The 21,874-nt window shown below is 40.5% G+C and overlaps 1 protein-coding gene across 2 annotated transcripts in view; it reads right to left on the bottom strand.

The window, feature by feature from the left end:
* MYO3B (myosin IIIB) overlaps positions 1-21,874 on the bottom strand; it is a 529,864-nt gene that overhangs the window by 235,506 nt on the left and 272,484 nt on the right. For both annotated transcript variants that reach the window (XM_023589485.2, XM_071216296.1), the window contains 8 exons: positions 15,069-15,167; positions 14,628-14,742; positions 10,259-10,385; positions 9,234-9,444; positions 8,280-8,427; positions 6,369-6,522; positions 5,372-5,460; positions 2,972-3,101 (listed from right to left, as the gene is read on the bottom strand). In XM_023589485.2, the coding sequence (XP_023445253.2) occupies positions 2,972-3,101; positions 5,372-5,460; positions 6,369-6,522; positions 8,280-8,427; positions 9,234-9,444; positions 10,259-10,385; positions 14,628-14,742; positions 15,069-15,167 (1,073 nt within the window). The remainder of the gene's footprint in view (positions 1-2,971; positions 3,102-5,371; positions 5,461-6,368; positions 6,523-8,279; positions 8,428-9,233; positions 9,445-10,258; positions 10,386-14,627; positions 14,743-15,068; positions 15,168-21,874) is intronic.

Raw genomic sequence — 21,874 nt, forward strand, 5'->3', positions numbered from 1 at the left:
CATAACCATCGACCTGGTTTCATTTTTATAAACTGATTTATATTTACATTTTATATAAATGAAATCATACAATATGTAGTTCTTTGCATCTGGTTTCTTTCGCTTAGCATAAAGTTTATTTTTTTTGTTGGATGTTAGTATCTTGTAACACCAACATACATTTGTTCAGTTTCAAAGAGAAACAGTCTTGTATAAGCAATATTACCCATATTCATATTTCACCTAAGACTTTACTATGCTTACCATGTTACATTTTTTAACTTTCTTTTTAGTAATATACATGACCTTAGACTTTCCCTTTCAACCACCACCGATTTAATTTTAATAAAACAGTTATTTAAGGGTTTGAAGCAGAATAAATGAAAGTAAAAATGATAGAAAATGGTTTCTCATTCATTGAAAATATTACCATATTTTCACTTTCCCCCTCATAAAGAGGCACATGCCTGCAAGAAGTATTTGCAGTTTCAGCAAAAACAATGCAACCTATTTCTTTCCAGTAAGTCCTCCCACCTTTCCTTCAAGGCTATAATATAATAAATCCAACACATAGAATATGGATGTTTTAAAATATGGAACTATAATTACTATTCTGACATTCCATACAGGATGTACAATTACTTTAGAACTGGAGTTTGAGGGTAAACATCATCATAATAAATTAGCATCCAATTCTAGACAGAAAGTGGAGCTAAAAGAAAATCCCAGTGCCTTTAGGACAAAGTCATGTTATCTATACTTCTATATTTCCCTTGCTGCCTAGAAGCTGCTCTATATTTGTTGATTGAATGCATTTTGACATGAATAATTTTGGGAAAATTAAATAGTCATGCATATTATTTTTATTTGTGGCTTCACAAATAAATGAGGGAGAAAATAAACCTTAGGGTTTCAAAATAATTATGCCTGATAGGCAACTCAGGAATACAAGGAAACTTATCAGGAAAACACTTTTTTTCTAGTCCTATGTTTGCTTTTGCTTCCTCCAATATTTCTCGGTGGTGTGGAGTGGAGTTTCAAGGCGAGATTCTGAAAGAATTATGAGACAAGAAGAGAGCTTAAGAGGAAGAAGAAACGACAGCAGTGGCAGCCGCAGCGGCTCCTCTTTGTTCCCGTTCCACCTCAGGAGTTAGAAGGGTGCACGGAAACAGAAGGGTCTCTTCTTGCATAGCGCCACCTTGTGGTCAGTGCTATGAAAGTGTTTTTATTTTGCCAAAGGTTGAGAAATTGGAAATGCCGAAGTTGTGAACAGATTTGACAAGTAGTTACTCATATTTATGAGAGGGCATAAACACTGACTGAAGAGTTATTTGTATATATTTTAGTCCAAAGAGTACTGTAAACATGGCCTATTATTGGCTGTGTCTTTGCCTCTGTGTAAGAGTCCTCTGAGGGCGATTCCGCTGGCCTGATTGCCTGGGTGGGGAAGCACCAGCCCTACCCACACCTGCCCCTGCTCTCCAGGGAGCCGATAATGAACTTGCATGCCTGTCCCCAAGGAAAGTCTGGAGAGGACGTTGGAGGCAGCCTTCTGAGGCACACCCTATTATTTTTGTTTACAGCAGTATGTTTGACGGAAGTTGGGAGCCTAGTTTCAACCTTCCTTCCGAGTTAAGATGAAGCCCAGGTTGTGGGCTGTGGTCTTTTTTCCTTAACCTATCTTTCCATTCCTCAGCAAGTTGCTGAAAATCAAACCTGGGAGCCAATCTCTTTTAGGATGCAAAGGCTCCATACTGGACATGGGTGTCAACGATTTCAAGAGGGGTGTGGAAGAAAAGAAGAGGTAATTATAAACAATGATGAGGAGGTTTCTCCCCCTTCTTTCTTAAAAGCATACCCACAGCTGTTTCCAGACATAGCCTCAAAAACAAAACCCTTGAAAGTAGAGCTGTGAGAGAACTGAGATGGCTGATTAGCCAAAGGCAGTCAAATCCAAGGTAAATCAAAGGAGCTGGGCCCAATTAGAATACATTTGGCAAAAGAGCAAAGACCTGGAAGTTCCGTTCTTTGGCCCTACTTTCCTGCATCCTGGCATGAGGACTGAAGCAGCAACTAGACAGAAATCGACTGTAAGGAAGCAAGGCAATGTATTTAGGCGAGTGATGGACTTGCCCCAAGATGGTTAGGAAAACAGTGGGATGGAGTTGATGACTGGGTAGGAAGTTGGACGAGGTGACTTCTGAGGATCCCATGGTTAGATGAGTCTTTACTTTATCACCCATTCTTCACTTGGAATCATGCATTGGTTGAAATAATTTTACCAATAATTCTAGGTAAACTTGGACCACCCTAGACTACTTACCATGATTTTATAAGAACATATGGTTTTTTGCATGTTTGTTGCTCTTTCCCACTTTTTTTTATTACAGCAGTTACAAGTTTACAGAAAAATCATGCAGAAAGTAGAGTGCCCATAGAGCATATGGTTGGGTTTTTTTGTTTTGTTTTGTGTTTTGAGGTACTGGGGGCCAGAGAGTGAATCCAGGACCTCATATGTGGGAAGCTGGCATTCAACCACTGAACCACACTGGCTTCCCTGAGTTAGTTTCTTTGTTTGTTTTTGCTTGTTGTTGTTGTTGTTTTTCATGAGGCACTGGGAACCGAACCTGGGACTTCTCATGTGGGAGGTAGGTACTCAACCACTCAAGCCATATCCATTCCCCAGCATATGGTTTTATAAGTGGAAAAATGAAAGGAAGAATGCCAAGAAAGTAAGTTTAAGAAAGAGTTGATGTTATGGAGAGTGTGTGTGTGTGTATGTATACACATGTGTATATATGTGTGGGTGTGGATAGATAGATGCTATGCAATTAAGTACAGAAGGAATCACTTGCAGAGCTGCATTTCTTGAACTGAGTTGGAGAGAGCCTTCTGCCTCCTTAGAGAAGTGCACAATGTTAGCAGTGCAGCCCCCGCAGTACCTAGGCTTGTGGAAAGAGCAGCACCAGCATGGTCAGGGGGTTCCAAGTACCTGTTTTGGTCAAAGGGATTGAGAAGAGTTGCTGAAGAAGCTTGTTTTCTGACGTTCTCAGGACTACAACCACGTCAGCAGGGAGAGTGTCTCTGTTCTTCTCAAGAACGCCAGAAGCATCATACAACACCTACAACACAAACAGCAAAGAGCAAATTAGCTGAATCAACTGCCCATTATTGGCAACACTGGCAAATTGTCCGAAAATAGTTATTAATCGAACTCTGAATAGAATTCATCCTGACATAGCCATGCTTTTAAATCCAAACTACCAGATAAGTGGGGGGAGAGACTGTAATTTTTAACAGGCTAGTGTATCTTAACATCTCGTCCAGGTTGCTCTTTGAAGATAAGACTCTTATATCAAAGCTATATCACATCAGAATACTGAAATGAGGGAAAAAAAACAGAATACTGAAATGTATGGGGCAGTCACTATCTGCAAAGTAAAGTATCTATGCTATGAGGTAAATGTTATCATCATCTCCATTTTCCTATGGGCAATTGGTAGCTTGGCAAGAGGCGGGGAACGTGCTCGGTCACACGTCCCACAGCGGGAGGCAGGCGTCCAGGTCCAGGTGTCCAGCTCCACGCGCATAGCCTCTGTGCTCTCACCATCTCCCACAGGGCTCACAGAATCTGAGCGGGCCCTCCAAGATGTTGAGCAGTTCTCAGCTCTCAGGACAGAGGGGATCCAGTTCAGAGAAATTTTAAGGAATATTCCAGAGAATCCCTTATCTACAAATAAGCTTTAAATGGGAAATGAATTCAGGAATGGGCTCAGAGCCCAGGGAGAAAAGGACGCCCCCCCCCACACACATATACAAATCAAGAAGGAAGGAGAAGGAGGAGAAAAAGGCAAGAAGATGGGTAGGTAGGAAGTGGTGTAAAAGAATAGAGAGATGGAAAGGGAGGAGAAAGGAAAAGGAGAGTAATGGGAGGCCAAGGAGAAAGAAGGTGAGAGGGAACGAGCAGCGACGGCGCTCTCTCAGCCATTGGAGGACATTACCATGCAGTCAGACATCAGGGCTAAGGTCAATGAAGGATTGAAGGGCAAAACTTGATTGCAATTTCTAACAAAAGTCCAAAACCAAGAGGGCAGCGGACTTGGCCCAGTGGTTAGGGCGTCCGTCTACCACATGGGAGGTCTGCGGTTCAAACCCCGGGCCTCCTTGACCTGTGTGGAGCTGGCCCATGCACAGTGCTGATGCGCGCAAGGAGTGCCGTGCAACGCAGGGGTGTCCCCGCATAGGGGAGCCCCACGTGCAAGGAGTGTGCCCCATAAGGAGAGCCGCCCAGCGCGAAAGAAAGTGCAGCCTGCCCAGGAATGGTGCTGCACACACGGAGAGCTGACACAACAAGATGACGCAACAAAAAGAAACACAGATTCCCATGCCGCTGACAACAACAGAAGCGGACAAAGAAGATGCAGCAAATAGACACAGAGAACAGACAACCAGGGTGGGGGGAGGGGAGAAAGGGAGAGAAATAAATAAATAAATAAATCTTAAAAAAAAAAAAAAGATCCAAAACCGATACAATAAAGTACTGTGTAGAATGAGAAACAAGCAATCCTGCAATCCTCCTTGCTAGCATTAGGATTGCATTTCAATTAATTTCCAATCAGGCAAAATTAAGTTCAATGTCATGATAGGAATGCAAGAGAGTTTTTGATAATTTCCAATCAACAAAATAATTCCAAATGCCTTTTATTTAACTCGACCCATTTTCTGAACCTAGGGCCCCAGCAGACCTCACAGGAACCAATTAGCCATAATTCAAATGGCTCCTTTGGGAGTCATGCGAGCAATGATCTGGCTGTGTGACTAGAGAATTTCCTGACAGTCACTGATCTGCTTCAGGAACTTGAAATTGAGTCTGAGGCATAATGAATGGAAAGTGGAAAATTTAGTTAATATTGTAAAAGCTTAACATCTGGATGATGAAACAATCGTTTCTTTCCTTTTCATCTGGACATTTTTGGTGCCCTGTAGACATATGAGTAAAGTACTAAAAATTAAGCCCCACTGTGATATTAACCCTCCTCCATTGCCTACACGTCTCCAAATGACTTCAGAACGTGAACATTCACAGCTAAACACTGGGAAAAGCTGTAATATGTTTTCTCTCTGGAGAGCTGTCACTTCTGGGGCAAACCTCAGGTGAGAGGCAGATGGCGGCTCTGTGGGCCACCCCAGTGAGAAACTGCTTCTATGCCAGGGGCAACTTCTTTCTGTGAACAGCACCACTGAGAAAGTTTGGGAATTATGATTAGGTGTTCAAATAGAATTTAAAAAGGCAAAGAAATCTGCAAGCAATTTCACGAGCAGCACAGACAGGGTAATATGGACACTTACCTCTTGTCAAACTCAGATTCAATAATTGTCACACTCGCCTCACCTTTCCAGCGTAATGCTGAATGCCAAAGCACAGCTCCACTCCTTTGGGCCTCCAGAAATATTTGCAGCGTAGATTATCTTCAAATTTATCTGTGTGGGTTTTCATGTTTAGAAGTTACCATGTGAACTGTTAGCTCCTTCACACAAATGTATGCTCCCTGAGTCATGAGTGCTTCCAGATAAGGAATTACAGACCAGCCTGATGAGGGGGACAATTTCAACTCCTGAAAGTGAGCTTCTCCCACCAATCAACTTTCCATCTGGGGAAAAGGCTTGAAACTTTCTGTTCCTCCCTGAGCAGCTGTTGCTCTCATTGTGGGGTGGTTGAGGGCCTACTCTGTGAGAGGAACTGTGCTGTGGAACCAAAGGGATACAGGGCTTGCGGCTTTGCTGTCCCAAGCATCTCATGATCGGGGCAAGGGACAAGGAATATGTAAAACCCTGAAGATTCAAGAGGAACAAGGATAAAGTATAAAAGGCCACTGATGCCAGCAGAAGGTGTCCTGTCTTCTTCCTGCAGAGAACAGGAACCCAAAGTAAAGGTGGCTTTAGAAAGACTAGAAAGCTGGGATGGTCAGGGTGGAGGGGGACATTTTGTGACTGGAGGCAGGGAGACCAGAAAGGGCCTCCTGCACTAGCTCGACCAGATGTGGCTGGGGGTCCAGGCAAAGATAGGAGATAGAAGGGAGGGGAAACAAGAACTGGTTGTGGGAAATAAGGGAGAAGAAGGTACAAAAATGATAGATATATTGGAAGTTCAATGAAATTTCTCTTGGCAGGAAGAGGAAAGTGAGGAAGGTTGGAGGGATGGTGATGGGTTTGCCTTCAAATACAAATTCTGCCTGGTCATTTGCTGAAGATTTTAATTCATTAAAAACAGGGTCTTCACTTTCATCACCCACCAAAATAAGTGGGATAAATTCACTCAACCATTCTCATTTGTTGATGTGAGCCAAGTTCTGTTCTGAGCTTGTAGGCCCTTTCAGAAAGGTACCTACCAACCAGGGTCTGGTCCGTTGCTTGGGGAAACCGACTTTCCTCATCCAAGAGTGCAAGCAGGCCCAGGGGTTTCTGGAGGAACATGTTCAAGAGTGGGAGATTGTCTTCATACTCCACGGGTGTAGCATCAATGCCCTCGTTCTGATATTCCATCTAGAGGGAAATGGATTATGAATTCTCTTCAGCCCACAAAGGGCCCAGGTAGCATCAGGGTACTTTGGCATCAGCTTTCTGTGCCTGGCAACACCAAACACATGAGGGAAACAGGGTCTGCTCTATGGGGTACTAAAGGAATCTTCTGCATGTGACACTGTTGAAGTCTTGGTTTTAAGTCTGAACTGCTGGTGACCCTTAGCAGGCATCCAAGACCAGCAAAAGGAGGGATGCTTCTCTGTCTCGCAAACACGGACTTGGTAAATCATAGTTCAGAAACCAGTGTCAAAGGGAACAGAGGTTGAAAAAAAATTCTTTTAGCAACAAATATGATTTAAACCAGGAAGAAAGCAATCCTGCAGGGGATTCTTCAGGAGAATTATTTAGACCTGAAAACTAGAATCACTCTCCAGATTTTCCAGGGAGCTGAACCAAAAGACCCTGAAGTGAAACTAGATCGAGTTTTATGCAGAGAGGACAGGGAGCCTAGTATTACACAGATTTATCCAGCTCCTATGATAGAACCAATTCTGGCATTTTTGCTAAATGCCTTTGTGTTTATTTAATCATATTATAGTTTGTGTGTCCTCACTCCTGCAGAACAACAATTATTCCTGCACTCAAGGGGCTTGGTGAGAGTGTTTTACTACTTACAACAGGAGATAGAGGCTTGGGGTTTGGGCAGGGGATGGGGTCAGCTGCTGTAGGAGAAGGACCCCTAAGCTTTGGAATTACTAGCTTCACCCAGTTTTATGTTGATATGGGCTATGGGTGGGAGGCTCTTTGTCTCTTCAGAAATAACCTTAACCTAAGCTGTCTGTCCTGACTTGTGGGTGTGGGATGGTGAGAGGCTGCAGCCCTGCCGATGGTAACCATGGCAACGGCTCTAGTCCCAGGAAACAGTTTATCAATGCAAACTTTGTAAACTTTAAATATTCAGGGAAAATGCAAACCAAATGTGCTAAAAGCTTATCTAGAATGTATGAAGTCCATGCTAAAAGCTTACCTAGGATGTGGAAGATATATGCTAATTCAAACCTACTGAACACTGAAACAAAGAAAGATTTAGCCCTTCCTCTGTATAAAAGGAACACAAAATTCTTGTTCAGGGCTCAGGGTTTGCAACAGAAAGCTCCCGAGTCCGGCCAGCTGTCAATAAACCATTTTTTCCTTCTCAAAATCATTCCTGAGTCCTGGCCTTTCTATCCGCAAATAATTGAACCTCTCTGAAATTCTACAACAATGTACCCTTAACTTCATAGGGGGAAGACTTCCATTTCTAGAAAATCAGGAACATATCTGACTCCTTTCTGGGGTTATGCCTCCAGTTATTGTGGGACCTTGTATTTAGGAGATGAGGGATGGGGATAGCCAATTTTGGAATTAAGAACAACAGGAACCTGTATCTTGTATTCAAGATCATCCTTTGCCACTTTGGACACAATCATATTTCAGTTAAATAAAGTAGAAGGGAATCTAGTATATGGGACTATACTCATGAAAAGTTTGGGAGCAAGAGTTAAATAATTGCCTTGTCACCAGAACTACTCAAGTGAGGACACACACCTTTCCACAGAAATCAAGTCCTCTTTTTTCAGACTAAATTTGGACTGCATGTTCATTTGGACTGGATTGCTTCACCAGCCCTGTTCCTTTAGAGTCTTTTACCTGTTAGCCAAACAGGGTTTCCACTTCAAATTGTGGGCAGCTTGCAGACACCTTCCCCCCAAGTTAGTTACTTCAGAGTTCAATATTACCTGTTCAAGAGCAAAAACGTGTTGATTGAAGTAGTACTGGATTTGCTCATTGGCGATGTTGATGCAGAGCTGCTCAAATGAATTCCTCTGAAAGTTCTCAAACCCAAAAATATCCAAGATCCCCACATTCATGCCATCTGCTGCACTACTGCAAGCGAGAGAAGGATAAGCCTCTTTAGGGGAGGAAGCATCTCAGAACAATGAGAAGGTATGTGCCTGTGCGTTTATCAATACACGGGCCTCCTCAGAGAGAGCAGCGTCCTGCCATCTCCAAAGGCAGAAATGGCTAGTGCTTTAAACTAGTCATTCCTTTAGCCTTTCAACAGTATCTTCGACTTTTTTCAAACAGTAGAATTCTTTAAATCTTATTCAGAAGCTCCATATATAAAACTGATTAAAGGAGAACCACTCTGAAGGGGGTGGAGTCGCCCTTGATTCGTTCTTCCACCTCCCCACCCACAAAGCTTCCTTGGAAGAATGCTCTTTACAATTCGCTGCTGTCCACTGTTCCACTATGTAGGATACCACTAATGCCTCCAAAAGAATCAGCATAGTTATAACTTAATAACCTAAGATACTGTGCCCTGAAACTTGTCATAAAATGTCCCATTTGATTCTTAAAACAACACTATGAGGATTTTATTATCCCCATTTTACAGAAGAGAAAACTGTGGCTTAAATATGTAGTTGGTTAAGTCATGGAGCTTGGATGTGGACCCAGCCTGTCTAGCTCCCAGCGAAGCCTGTTCTCTTAACGTTATACTAGAACGACTCTGTCTATCAGGAGCCTTTCAGGTACAATCGCTTCAGCTCTCCTGGATCCCAACCGTCTCTGAAAGGACAAAGCCTGAGAGTTTTGCTGAAGAAAACCCAAGAGGAAATAGCGCTCCCTCTTGCAAAGAAACACCAGGGATGGCAGCTGCCTCGAGGCCTCTGCTGCTCAGGGGAACTTGCCATATATTTTTGTCCGGCTGCAGGAGTATATTGATGCGATTTACGATCCAGCTAAAGAGCCTCCCGTAAAGGGCTTTCGACATGGCATCCCGGACGTCCGCAGCCCTGTCCACAGTGTTGGCGCGGACAATGGTCTCGCCCCGGGCAACCACACAGTGGGAGGTGAGGGCCTCCTGGAGTTCGTCAGGACTGATGCAGAGAATGGAGGCAGCTGGAACAAAAGGTACGGGTGGGCTCTGGGGATTTACACATTCATTCATTCCTTCCTTCATTCATTCATTCGTTTTTTTTTCTTTCTCTCAACATTTATATAATATGTGCCAGGCTCTATCCCAGGCCTGTAAGAGTCAAAAATAAGCAGACTAGGTCCCTGACCTCAAGAAGCATCCAGACTGATGCAGTATTTCCCGAAATGTTCTGAAAGCTCTTCATAGGCATTTGATGGGGGGGAAGAAACGGGGGTCAGGGTGGGGGTCTTTGGTCAAATAAGGTAGAGGAATTGCTGCTGGCTACATTCTCCTCCTAGAGAGTCACAAAACACATTGAAAGCCCTAAAGAGTCTTCCAGTTTAACACAAAAGGTCTTTACTTTTACTTAAATAAATTCTTCCACTAACTTAGGATTCTCATTCTTTGCTAAAGCCAGAATTACCTATAGAACTTTAAAAACAGGGACTTTTTTCTTGAAGATCCTGATCTGGGGCAACTGGAGTGGGGCCCAACTATGTTAATTTTTTAAAACCTTGTGTATGATTTTCAAAAGCAGGCGGGGTTGAAAACAACTGCCCGAAGTTACCTGCCGTGGAATTATTTTCTGCAGAACACCTATTGGCAGCTTATGGCAAGAGCACTGACGTTCCACATATTCTGCAGGACACCTTTCGGGAAATACTGGTTTGTGAAGACACCCATAGCCAGTGGAAGGAACAGAGACAGCCGCACTACATTTAACAGAATCTTGAAAAACTACCAAAATCAAAGAAACGTGTCCTTTGGCAACACAGACCCCAGATATCAAATAATTACCATTTTCCAAGGCTTCGGCATTGGGAACCTCACTTTTATCAGTTTGGTGTTGAGAGGAAATTGCTGCAAACTCAATGTTTCCAATATTCAAAATCCCAGCCAAAATTCTGTACACTAAATGCACCTCCTGAAAGGACATTGAGAACCATGGTTAAAGGTCACTGCCAATCAGTCCGGTGAAAGCCTAGTCCTGTGGTGGAAATTGCTTGTTGTCCACCAAAGTCCGTTTCCCCCTTCGTCTGTGCACTTACTTAGGGGTGACCATGTAACTGAATTCTTATCAGTAGAGTGAGCAGAATGACACAGGCCACTTCTGGACCCCAGCCTTATGGAAGGAGCACGCCTCCTCCCATCTTTCTTTCGCATTATTGCTGGCTGGAATTCCCAGAACCCAGCTTCAGCGACGCCACAGGTGAGGATGCCTGATACGAACATCTGCATGGAGCAGAGCTGTTCTGCAGTCCCCAACCACCATACTTGGGATGGTTGTGTAAGAGAAATGACCTTCTTCACTTAAGCCCCGTTAGGCTTTTAACCTAACAGCGTTTCCAAATTCAGGTATACCCTTTCTTTAAAACAAGAGAGTCTCAAGATATTTCCTTAACCTCTTTTAGTAAATTACATTCATTTTTCTTTTTTTTTGGAGGTACTGGGCATCAAACTTAGGACGTTGTACATGCAAAGCAGGCACTCAGTCACTGAGCTACACCTGCTCCCTCCTTAACCTCTTTTAAACATAGCTTTTATGAAATCATTGGGAGGGAATTCATTGAAGGCTCCTAGAACACCTGGAAGTTAAATGATGGAGTACATAGTTATGAATGAGGTCAGGCTCACTAGAAGTTATCCAAAGTCCTGTCTTTATACTGAAAGTGAAATATCAATACCTAAGGAGCATAGAGGCAAAAAATAAAGTAAATTTATTTATTTACACATTTACATTTTCTACAGGTGAGACAATAAAATATATAGTCGGGAAATTCTGCATTTTATGCTTACAGATAGAGAAAAAGAGTTCCACAAAAATATTCAGGCAGGGAACTTGATTTAGTACTCTACATTGCAGCAAACTAATAGGAACTGTCATTAGGCCATTGATAAAGCATTGCCCCCCATTTTGAGCCTTCCTGTAAACATTATTCAGTAAGGCCAAAAAAAAAAAATGGAAAAAATGGAGCACGGACTGTAACAGTGACATCTGCTGGATCCCTGATAATGCTACATAGACAAACGGGGATTTTAAAACTGGCTTCTGCTATAGATAAATATTTTTCTTCAAACTTTAACATCAGAGGCAAGATGTCATGTTTTTGCCTTCAAGAAGTATTGTTTTAATCATCTAACTTAAGAGTAGCTAAGGAGAACACCTACCAAATGTGTTCTTTGGACTTGCCTGAATTTAACATGACAGCAACTCATTACCTTGATCAATATTCTGCGAGGTGTGCTGAATGCATTGAGTGACTTCTTATGGAAGCAGGTAAAAGAGAGACTCTAGCAGTGATCCTTATATCTCTTTTCTCTACACCCAGTTACCTTAAGAGGTTATCTAAAACTCCTGATGCTCTCAGAAGAAAATGTTTCCTGTAATTAAAACATGCACTTGCACACACATACACACACCTCAATTGTGACAGGACAAGCCAAAATAAGACTTCCAGCATGATGAATGCACAATTCTGTGACTGATTATACCAAAGCCCATTGAATGTGCACTTTGGATGGATTGCACAGTACATGAATAATTTGCTAATAAATAAACAACAAATACAGGACTTCCAGACATTTTACCATTGGGATGATAATCCCTAGAGGAAATGGCACCAAAGACCATACCCTTGAGACCAGCGTCTTGCTCTTTGCTTCTTTGGCACTATCTAATGCTTAGATAGTCATTTAAAGCAGGAAAGTACCTTATGACCTTGAGCGAAAACTTTGAGGTACAAATACTGGTGTGAATCACTGAAGTTAATGGCAGGTTGGGTCTCCTTCCTCACTTCAGTAAAGGGGACTAGGGAGAGGGCATCTAATGCTCACCTCAGAAGAAGGCATTAGCCTTAGGGTGCTAACCTATGCTATATTTCCAGACTCTTCTACCCATTCTACTCCTTCAGCCCCATCCTTGCGTTGATTAATACTTCCTTTCTGACCTAAGAATCTACAGCTACCTATGTTCAGGTGAAATGTCAGGTGTACAATCATGGTAGAGATCAACCCATAGTACGTTAACATCTATGGTATTCACACACCCATCTCAAATGATCAAATTTTCCTTCTTTCTTCCCCACAGATAGCCTGGGAAGTCTTTTTTACCTTCCTTGCCTTGCTCATTTTCCCTCTCCTTGTTTCTAACTATGGAACTTTTCCTGGCATTCCTGGCATAATTTACCTGCAGAACATTGCTCTATTTCTTTTTATTTCCTACCAGTTTCCAACTTTCTGTGATAAAATGGAATAACTCCATCCAGGAAAAGAAATATTATCAAGAAGACTCTCAACTTCAAGGACATATACTTAATTTCTTCTGTTTTTTTTTTTTAAGATTTATTTTTTATTTATTTCTCTCTCCTCCCCCCCACCCCACACACAAGTGGCTGCTCTCCGTGTCCATTCACTGTGTATGTTTTTCTGTGCCCACTTGGATTCTTGTCAGCGGCACCAAGAATCTGTGCCTCTTTTTGTTGCGTCATCTTGCTGTGTCAGCTCTCTGTATGTGCGGTGCCACTCCTGGGAAGGCTGTGCTTTTTTCGTGCAAGGCAGCTCTCCATGCAGGGCATACTCCTTGTGCATGGGGCTCCCTTACGCAGGGGGCACCCCTGCATGGCATGGCACTCCTTGTGCACATCAGCGCTGTGCATGGGTCAGCTCACCACGCGGGCCAGGAGGCCCTGGGTTTAACCCTGGACCTCCCATGTGGTAGGCAGGCACTCTATCAGTTGAACCAAATCTGCTTCCCAATTTCTTCTGTTTTTAACTTTCTTATCTTAAAACAGATAGCATCTGTTTCATTATTTTTTGCAGTATACTTCTACTTTTAGAACAGAACAATTTTATTCTTTCTTTTATTGCTAGACCCAACCTCTTCACAGTATTCTGTAATACATCTTTGTGGTCATTGAAAGCAAAATATTATTAACCCAATAGACTGACTTCTCCATTGTTCTTGTACCCTTAAGAGGGAATATGCCCCAAACACGTTGGCAGGTGACAAAATGGCTCTACTGACGCCTCCACGATGCTTTGACTCTTCTGGTGATGTGTCTTTAATAACCAGTTCTGTAAATTTATAACTATAAAGATCCTCTAACAATGCTGGAACCTGTTAATTGTTCTCCTCTAGGAGGAAAGGGAATTATAGTTTTATTTTTATCTGACCTTTGGGATTTTTCACTGTCTTTCAGTTTAAAGTCTGTGGGAGGCTGATGGAGAAAATTTAACAGCTGGCTAGGGAAAAAGAAAGGTATCGTTATGACTAAAATCAACCATGCTGGGGAGGTAAGGGCTTGCCAAACTCTCTGGATTAAAGAAGCAATCCTCTCTCCAGAGTGGCAGTCCCAGGGTAACTGGAGTGGCTTGTAATCTATTCCCTTAAGACTTAGCACTCTCACCCACCTCCTAATCATTCATTTCCTTTGTTGGAAAAGCAAAAGAATCTGTCTATTTTGCAAAATTGATGGCATGAAGCCCAGAAACTATGACATAAATGTATCACAGAAAATATTTGAACCTAGGGTTATAAATATTTTCTGTCACCTCTAGCATATATTTAATAGAGACACCCTGTATCTAGTATGATAAGAGTGTGGTACTTAGAGCTACAGTTAATAATGTACAACTGTATACCCATGCGGAAGGAAGTCACTGAAAGAATGTGAAGGGTTTAAATTAATTTATCTTGATGCACTCAGAGTTACCTGCATAAATGCACTGCTATGGCTTGGGTGTAACCTACACACATCCCTGTACTCCAATGGCAAAATTAGCTTTAACGGTTGGAATGACATCAGAAAAGGGCAGTCTTCTTTTGGCGTTTGTTATTACTGCTTTAGTGAATTGGTGACAATGCTAATACATAGGCGCATGGTATTTACAGCAGTGCTTCTCCTACTTTAATGTACACCTGGGGATCTTGCTAAAATGTAAAATGTTGTTCTCGGGTGGGCCTGAAAGAGTCTATGTTTCTAACAAGCTCTCAAGTGATTACAACGTGGCTGGTCCTAGACCATGCTTTGAGTTGCAAGACCTGATAGCCTGACCGGAACGGCGTATACAAAGTGTCCTGCAAAGTTAGAACATCTATGTCTTCACTTGCATTCATCCAAGGATACTAACATTTAAAAAGCTTCTTTCTTTCTTGACAATCACTTACCTTGTCAGTGAACCCTATAATCTTGAAGCAATGTTGAATTGCTTCAAATTGTCTTTGGTAAGACTCCTTAGAAATTATGTCATGCATCACCCTTCCAGTTTCATCAGCTATGTACCTAAATGAAGCAGAGAATAACCAAACATTAAGCATTGGCTTGGAAAATGGCACTCTAATTGCCAGGGTGAGTGTCACTGGGGCTCCTTGCTTGCCAGACCATCTCCCTCACAGTCTAATACTGCAGTGGAATAAATGCACGTGACTGCAGCGGAGTTTTTTAACTTTCCATAGGAAATGCAAATGGTGAGGTGTAGTTTCCACTGTCTATGAGCTTCCATTATGAGCTTCCACTTAGGGAAACAGTATCACTTATTTCCGAGTTTTGTCCATTGCTAATAGTGTATTCATTAAATGTAACAATTAAAATCCCTGACTCGAACTTACCTAGGAGGATTTTCCTCAGGAAGTCTGAACTCAGAAAGTTTCTTTTGGTGATAAAGACCAGCATAAATATAGTAAAATATGTGAAAATTTTTCTCTCCCCTGAAAAAAAAAGAAAGGCAATATTATTAATAACATATCTGGGCTTCTCTGCTCCAAATAATTTATACCATTTCCTTTCTGTGCAAAACATTATTCTGTAGCAAATTTGCATTTTCAGGCAATGAAATATATTACACACCAATCATAGAGTAGTAATAATGCATTATGCTCCAAGTACAGAGTGGTACTAGTGATATAAGCAGTATAGTAATGTTACATTATTAAACACATTTATCTTTACAATATGCAGGAGGTTTTGGAGAAATGGAAAATATTTATAGGTAACACTTCATCCTATCTCAGTCTAACCACATATGTATATATGCTACATGGCTTCCATTTCAGTGCATGGAGCTTCAGAGACAGTGAAATCCCGACTAGTGAGATGAGCCAAACACCCTAATTTACTGCAACCCCAGCAATGAAGTACACACCAATCACATAGGGGATGAAGAAGCAGAATTTGTTCCAGAATCAAGGTCTCTGTTCTCTCAATTCTGTGTTCTTTCAAACGCCATTCAAAACACCTTTCATCAATCCCATTGGTCTCCTGCTGCTTACCCTCTTTCAGGCTTCCTTGACCTGAGTCCTTTAGATAAATATGACCCTAAGTATGGTCTGTAAACTGTTGCAACTTACAATAAGAGAAGTAAGGAGTTGGAAAGTACATGCCTAGACAACTATCACATGCCAAGAGCATGTGATTTTTTTTTGATAATTCAGCATCACTGTAGTTTATAAAAATACCAATTCACTGTGACTTAGGATTTAAAAATAAAAACTGGTCCTTTGGTACAGATAGTTTGAAAAGCACTGCTCTACGTCCCTTTCTGCCTCTGAAAGAGAACAGTTTCTTCTGTTTATGCCCCAGGAGTTTGGCCAAACGAACTCTGGTGGAAAGAAATCTTCCTTCTACGCCTTGGCCCCATGTATGACATGGGCCACCATTCCTCACTCAAACTCTCTTGGTTGTCCCAATCTTCCTTTGGTTGTGTATCCTGTCAAAGCCCTTCTGGAGCATATTTATCCCTAAGCTGTATTCTAGATGCCCCTACTTGCCATTTCTCAGATATATGTTCATTCATCTAATAAATTTGAGTGCTAGTCATGTCAGGTACCACCCTAAATGCCAGGCATACAAGATGAAGAGGATTTGTGCCTTCTTAGAACTTTCATTCTAGTAATGGAGTTAAAGGAAACAACAAGAAACTAACTGTGATGAGGGCTTTAAAAGAAACAAGCAAGAGGTTGGGATAAAGAATAACGTTGGGGGATCGAGATTACTGTTAAGTCAGGAGAAGGACTTTCTAAGGAAATAACACTTAAGTCAAACCCTGAAATATAAGAAAGAATTGGAAGAAGCTACAAAGAAAAAGAGAAAGAACATCCCAAGCAGAGGAAACAGCACTACACAAAGGCTCTGATTATGACACCCATAATAGGACCAAAAAAAAAAGGCCAGTGAGTGAGAACAGAGGAGTAGGTAGTCAGGTAGACAGTACAGCTTTGTTAGATCACAACAAGAACTTTGTTGATTAAGCAATTAGGATCCTTTGAAGTATTTTAACTGGGGCCAGGGGGCACTGTAAGAGTGTGGCATAAATAGATGTATCTAGCTGCAGTATGGAGAATCGATTGTAAGAAGTCAAGTTGAAGAGAGAGAGACCAAATTGGAGGTCCCAGTGAGAAAGAAAGCATAGTGGTTTGGATAAAGTAATGGCACTGGTGATGGAGAACAAGAGTACAATTCAAGATGTTTTTTAAAGGGTCAACCAAAGAACTTCGTGACATACTGGATGAGGGTGGTGATGGAAAGGGACATGAAATTTGCCTCCCTGGTCTCTAATGAGCTTTTAGTAACAGTGGTACCATTCATTGAGATGGGGAAACTGTTACAGGGCTTTATGAACTGAAACACCTGGAATGAATGTCATTTGTTCTTTATCCTTTGTTGAAAGTTCAGGTTTAGGCTGACCCATCTTGGTCTTGCCTTCCTACAGTTTTTCTACAAATGCCTCTAGCTTTCAAGCCTTCCAAACTTCTCCTACCAATATGCATCCCTACTGTAAATTCAATTTGATTTTCACCCCCCGATTGGCTAAGTTTTACTGCAATAACAAACACACCCATATCTTAGAGCTTCCATTCAACAAAAGCTTACTTCAAGCTCAGAGCACATGTATTTTGTAGGTCAGCAAGGGGTCTGTGCTCATTGCAGTCATTCATGGACCTAGGCTGATAGAGTACCACCATCTTACACTTTGCCAGTCACCATGCCAAAGGGGAAAAGAAGAGATGCTGGGAAGCGTTGCTATTAAATGCTCATCTGCCAGATCTATTTGCATGACTACACGCAGCCAAGAGAGGGCCAAGAAGGGAATTGTATGTGCCTGGAAGGGGGTAGACCCAGAAAAGCTAGGTGAACAGGACTGAGGACATACAAATCCCATCTTCTCCTCATCCAATATCTTCAATCTATTTTACCTTTCAGTGCTATCATATTGAATACAATTAATAATAATAGTTATGTTTTATTAGAAACAAATTATGTCTCAGATCTATATTTAGTATAAATCACATATCATCTCATTTAATTCTTATATCAACCCTTTGAGGCTATCATTATGATGCTGATGTTGCATATGAGGAAACTAAGGTATAAGGATGTGTTAGTAAGCAATATATAACAAGAAGTCACATAATTGTGAGTGGAAACTTCCTCACTTTATCCTTACAAAAAGCCACTTTTAATTTTTTACTAGCTAGTTGCTATTTAATTTTAAACTTAATAAGTTCAAATTTTAATAAGTAATTGCATTTAATTCCTATTAATAAGGGTTTAAAATATACAAACTTAAGTGTTTTTTCAAAGAATTATAGGTTTACAGAAAAACCATGCATAAATGCCAGAGTTCCCAAATATCATTCTATTATTAACACATTGTGTTACAGAGACCACTTTATTTTTGAACACAGAAAACTATCGTTTCCATGCTGTCAGAAGTAGCTCCCAAAACTTTACAGTTACCCTTATTAGGGGAGAAAAAAAAAAAAAAAAGCAGGAAACCTCATAAAAATTAATCAAGAAGCCACAGGGAAGTGTAAATGACTCTTACTCTATTTTTCTTGTTCATTTGCTTAATTTTCATTCTAGTCCCAATTTTATGGGAAACTACAAATACACGATAAAGGAGGACATCCATGCTCTTTTAACCTGAAACAAGACCTATTGGTTTTACTTGCACAATATCTCTTGGACTCATCAGCACCTCTCCACCACCACAGTTATTGCCTTAGTCTGGGCTAAAATTCTTCCTCATGTGGCTTTGGCAACACTCTCCTAAAGTTCTCAATTCATTCCTTTGTGCATCTCCTCTGTTCAATTCTCCTCATTGAAGCTAGAGTGATCATTTTAAAATGCAAGTTAAGGAGAGAATCTTAAGAAAATGACAGAGTAGAAAGCTTTAGGAATCAATTCCTCTACCAAAACAACTACTAAACTGGCAGGAGCTGTCTGAATCAACTATTTTGAAAGACAAGCATACTGGAACATCCAGCGAAGAGCTGGAGGAAGAGGCTGGTAAAGTGTGGTAAATACCAATGAATTTCATCTTCTGTGCAGTGACTACCATCCCCCATCCTCCAACCACACGGTAGGCATCAGTGGGGACTGCAGCCCTGGTTCTTGGTGTAGCTTGCTGGTACTAGGGAGAGTTGTAAGGACCTAGTCCTCCAAAATCTAGGTGTGTGTGGTCTGATCATTGAACATAATTTTTGAACAACTACTTCAGATAACTGGGGGTTGACTCTGTGGGTGGCCATTGTTCCAACCTCTGTCAGGCAAACAGAGAAGCCTTAAAGTGGCACTGCCTTTTAAAAAAATTTATCTCTTTTCTCTTTTCTTAACCCTTTTGGGAGGGAAGTTAGTTTGGAAATGTCCCAAATTGATGGCTTCAGTCATCAACATAAAAAAAAAAAAAAAAAACAAGAAAAAAAAAAAAAACCCAGCCCAGAGTTTCTGAGGGAAGGCAGAGGGGAAAAATAGGTATAATATGGGTATATTTTTGGAACATTGGAATTGTCCTGAATGATGTTGCCATGACAGATACAGGCCATTATATATCTTGTCATAATTACAAAATTGTGTGGGAGAGTTTAAACTGTATGTAAACTGTAATCCACACTTAGCAGTAATGTTCCAATATGTGTTCATCAATTGTAACAAATGTATCACACTGATGAAAGATGTTGTTGATATGGGAAAGTGTGGGAGGGGCAGGGAGTGAGACATATGGGAATCCCCTGGATTTCTTAGGTAACATTATGTAATCTAAGTACATTTAAAAAATAAAAAAGTATTTTAAATAAATAAAATTTTTATAAGACTGCAAAACCCAGTAATCCCCAAGGAGTGGGAGAACTAGATTTCCAGAGTTATAATAACATCATACTCAGAATGCTTAGCTATCAATAAAAATTTACAAACCTCACAAAGAAACAGGAAAATATGGCCCATTCACAGGAAGAAAAGATTAGCCAGAAATTACCCCTGAGGATGCTCATAGATTGGAACTATTAGGCAAAGACTTTAAATTGGTTATCTTAAATATGTTCAATAAACTAAAAGAATCATATACAAAGTACTAAAGGGGATTAGGAAAACTTTCTGAACAAAATAGATAGAAATTATAAAAAGGAACCAAACAGATTTTGGAGCTGCAAAGTACAATATTGAAATGAAAAACTCATTAGATGGATTCAACAGCAGATTTGAGCAGGCAGAAGAAAGGATTAGCATACTTGTAGACTAGCCAATTGAAATTATCCAGTGTGAGGAACAGACAAAAAAATGAAGAAAAATGAACTGAGCCTGATGTACCTGTGGGACACCAAGTGTACCAACATATGCATTACTTGACTTCCAGAAGGACAAGAGAGAGAGAAAGAGGCAGAAAAAGTACTTGAAGAAATAATGGCTGAAAACTTCCCAAATCTGATGAAAGACATGAATATATACATCCAGGAAGCTCAACGAACTCCAAGTCAGATGAACTCTTAAGAGATCTACACTGAGACAGATTATGGTGAAATTTAAAAAATCCAAAAACAAAGAGAGTATTTTCAAAGCAGCAAGAGAGAAATGACTTGTCATATACAAGGGATCCCCATAAGATTAACAGCAGATTTCTTACTAGAAACCAAGGAGGCCAGAAGATGATGGGATAGTATATTTAAAGTCTTCAAAGAAAGAACTGTCAACCAAAAATTCTATATCTGTTAAAATTATCTTTCAAAAATGAAGGAGAAATTAAGACATTTACAGATAGACAAAAGCTTAGTGTTCATTTTCAGAAAGTCCTGCTATGGTGGCTTGGAATTATGTACCCCAGAAAAAGCATATTTATAACACTAATCCATTCCTGTGGATGTGTACTCATTGTAAGTAGGACCTTTTGATGAGTTATGTCAGTTAAGGTGTGACCCAACTGAATTGGGATGGGTCCTAATCCTGTTACTGGGGGTTTTATAGAGAAGGCTACAAGTAGGAAGCAACAGGAACAGCCAGAAGCTGGAAGTCAATGAAACTCAGAAGATAAAGGAAAAGAGATCACCATGTGCATTGTTGTGTGACAGAAATCCCAAGGACCAAGGATCACCAGCAGTCAGCCTTAAAAGGCCACAGTTTTCAGGAAGAAAGCACTGCCTTGCTGATTCCTTGATTTTGAACTTCTCCTAGCCTCAAAACCATAAACCAATAAATTCCTGTTGTTTAAGCCATTCCATTGTGTGGTATTTGTTTCAGTAGCTGGGAAACTAAAACACCTGACCTATGAGAAATGCTAAAGGGAGTACTTCAGGCTGAAATAAAAGAACACCAGATAGTAACTTGAAGTCATAAGGAGAAATAAAGAATATTGGTAAAGGTAACCACATAGGTAAATATAAAATCTTGTATTATTGTAGTTTTGGTTTATAACTGCTTTCCACTTCCCATATGATTTAACAGGCAAATGTGTAAAATAACATTTGAAATCTCTATTAATTGACATACATGGTATAAAGATGTAATCTGAGAGAATAACAATATAAAGTGGGAAATATGGAGATCTGTAGGAATAGAATTTGTATACTACTGAAACAAGGTTGGTACTAGTTTAAATAGGTTGTTATTAATTTAAGATGTTAATTGTAATTACAAACATAACATTAAGAAAATAACCAAAAAAGAGAGAGAGAGAAAAGGAAAGAAGGGAATCAAAATGGTACAGAAAAAAAAGAGCAACTAAAATATAAGAAAAAAAGATAAAAATGGAGTAATTGAGGAAAAAAACATGTAAGGCATACAGGAAACAAATAGCTAAAAGGCGGATGTAAATCCTTCCTTTTTGGTTATTACCTTAAATGGATTACACTCCCCTATTAAAAAGCAGAGATTGGTACTTTGGATGAAAAAGCATGATATGTTTATATGCTGTCTACAAGAGACATACTTTAGGTATAGAGACACAAGGAGGTTGAAAATAAAAGGGTGGGAAAAGATATTCCATGCAAACCATAATAAAAAAATGAACCAGAGTGACTATATTAACATCAGACTAAATAAACTTTAACTAAAAAAAAATGACAAAAGACAAAGAAGGATATTATATATTGATAAAACTTTCAGTTCAACAAGTAGATATAATAATTTTGAACATATATACACC

This window comes from Dasypus novemcinctus, chromosome 7 (genome assembly GCF_030445035.2).
Source record: "Dasypus novemcinctus isolate mDasNov1 chromosome 7, mDasNov1.1.hap2, whole genome shotgun sequence".
NCBI classification, from domain to species: domain Eukaryota; kingdom Metazoa; phylum Chordata; class Mammalia; order Cingulata; family Dasypodidae; genus Dasypus; species Dasypus novemcinctus.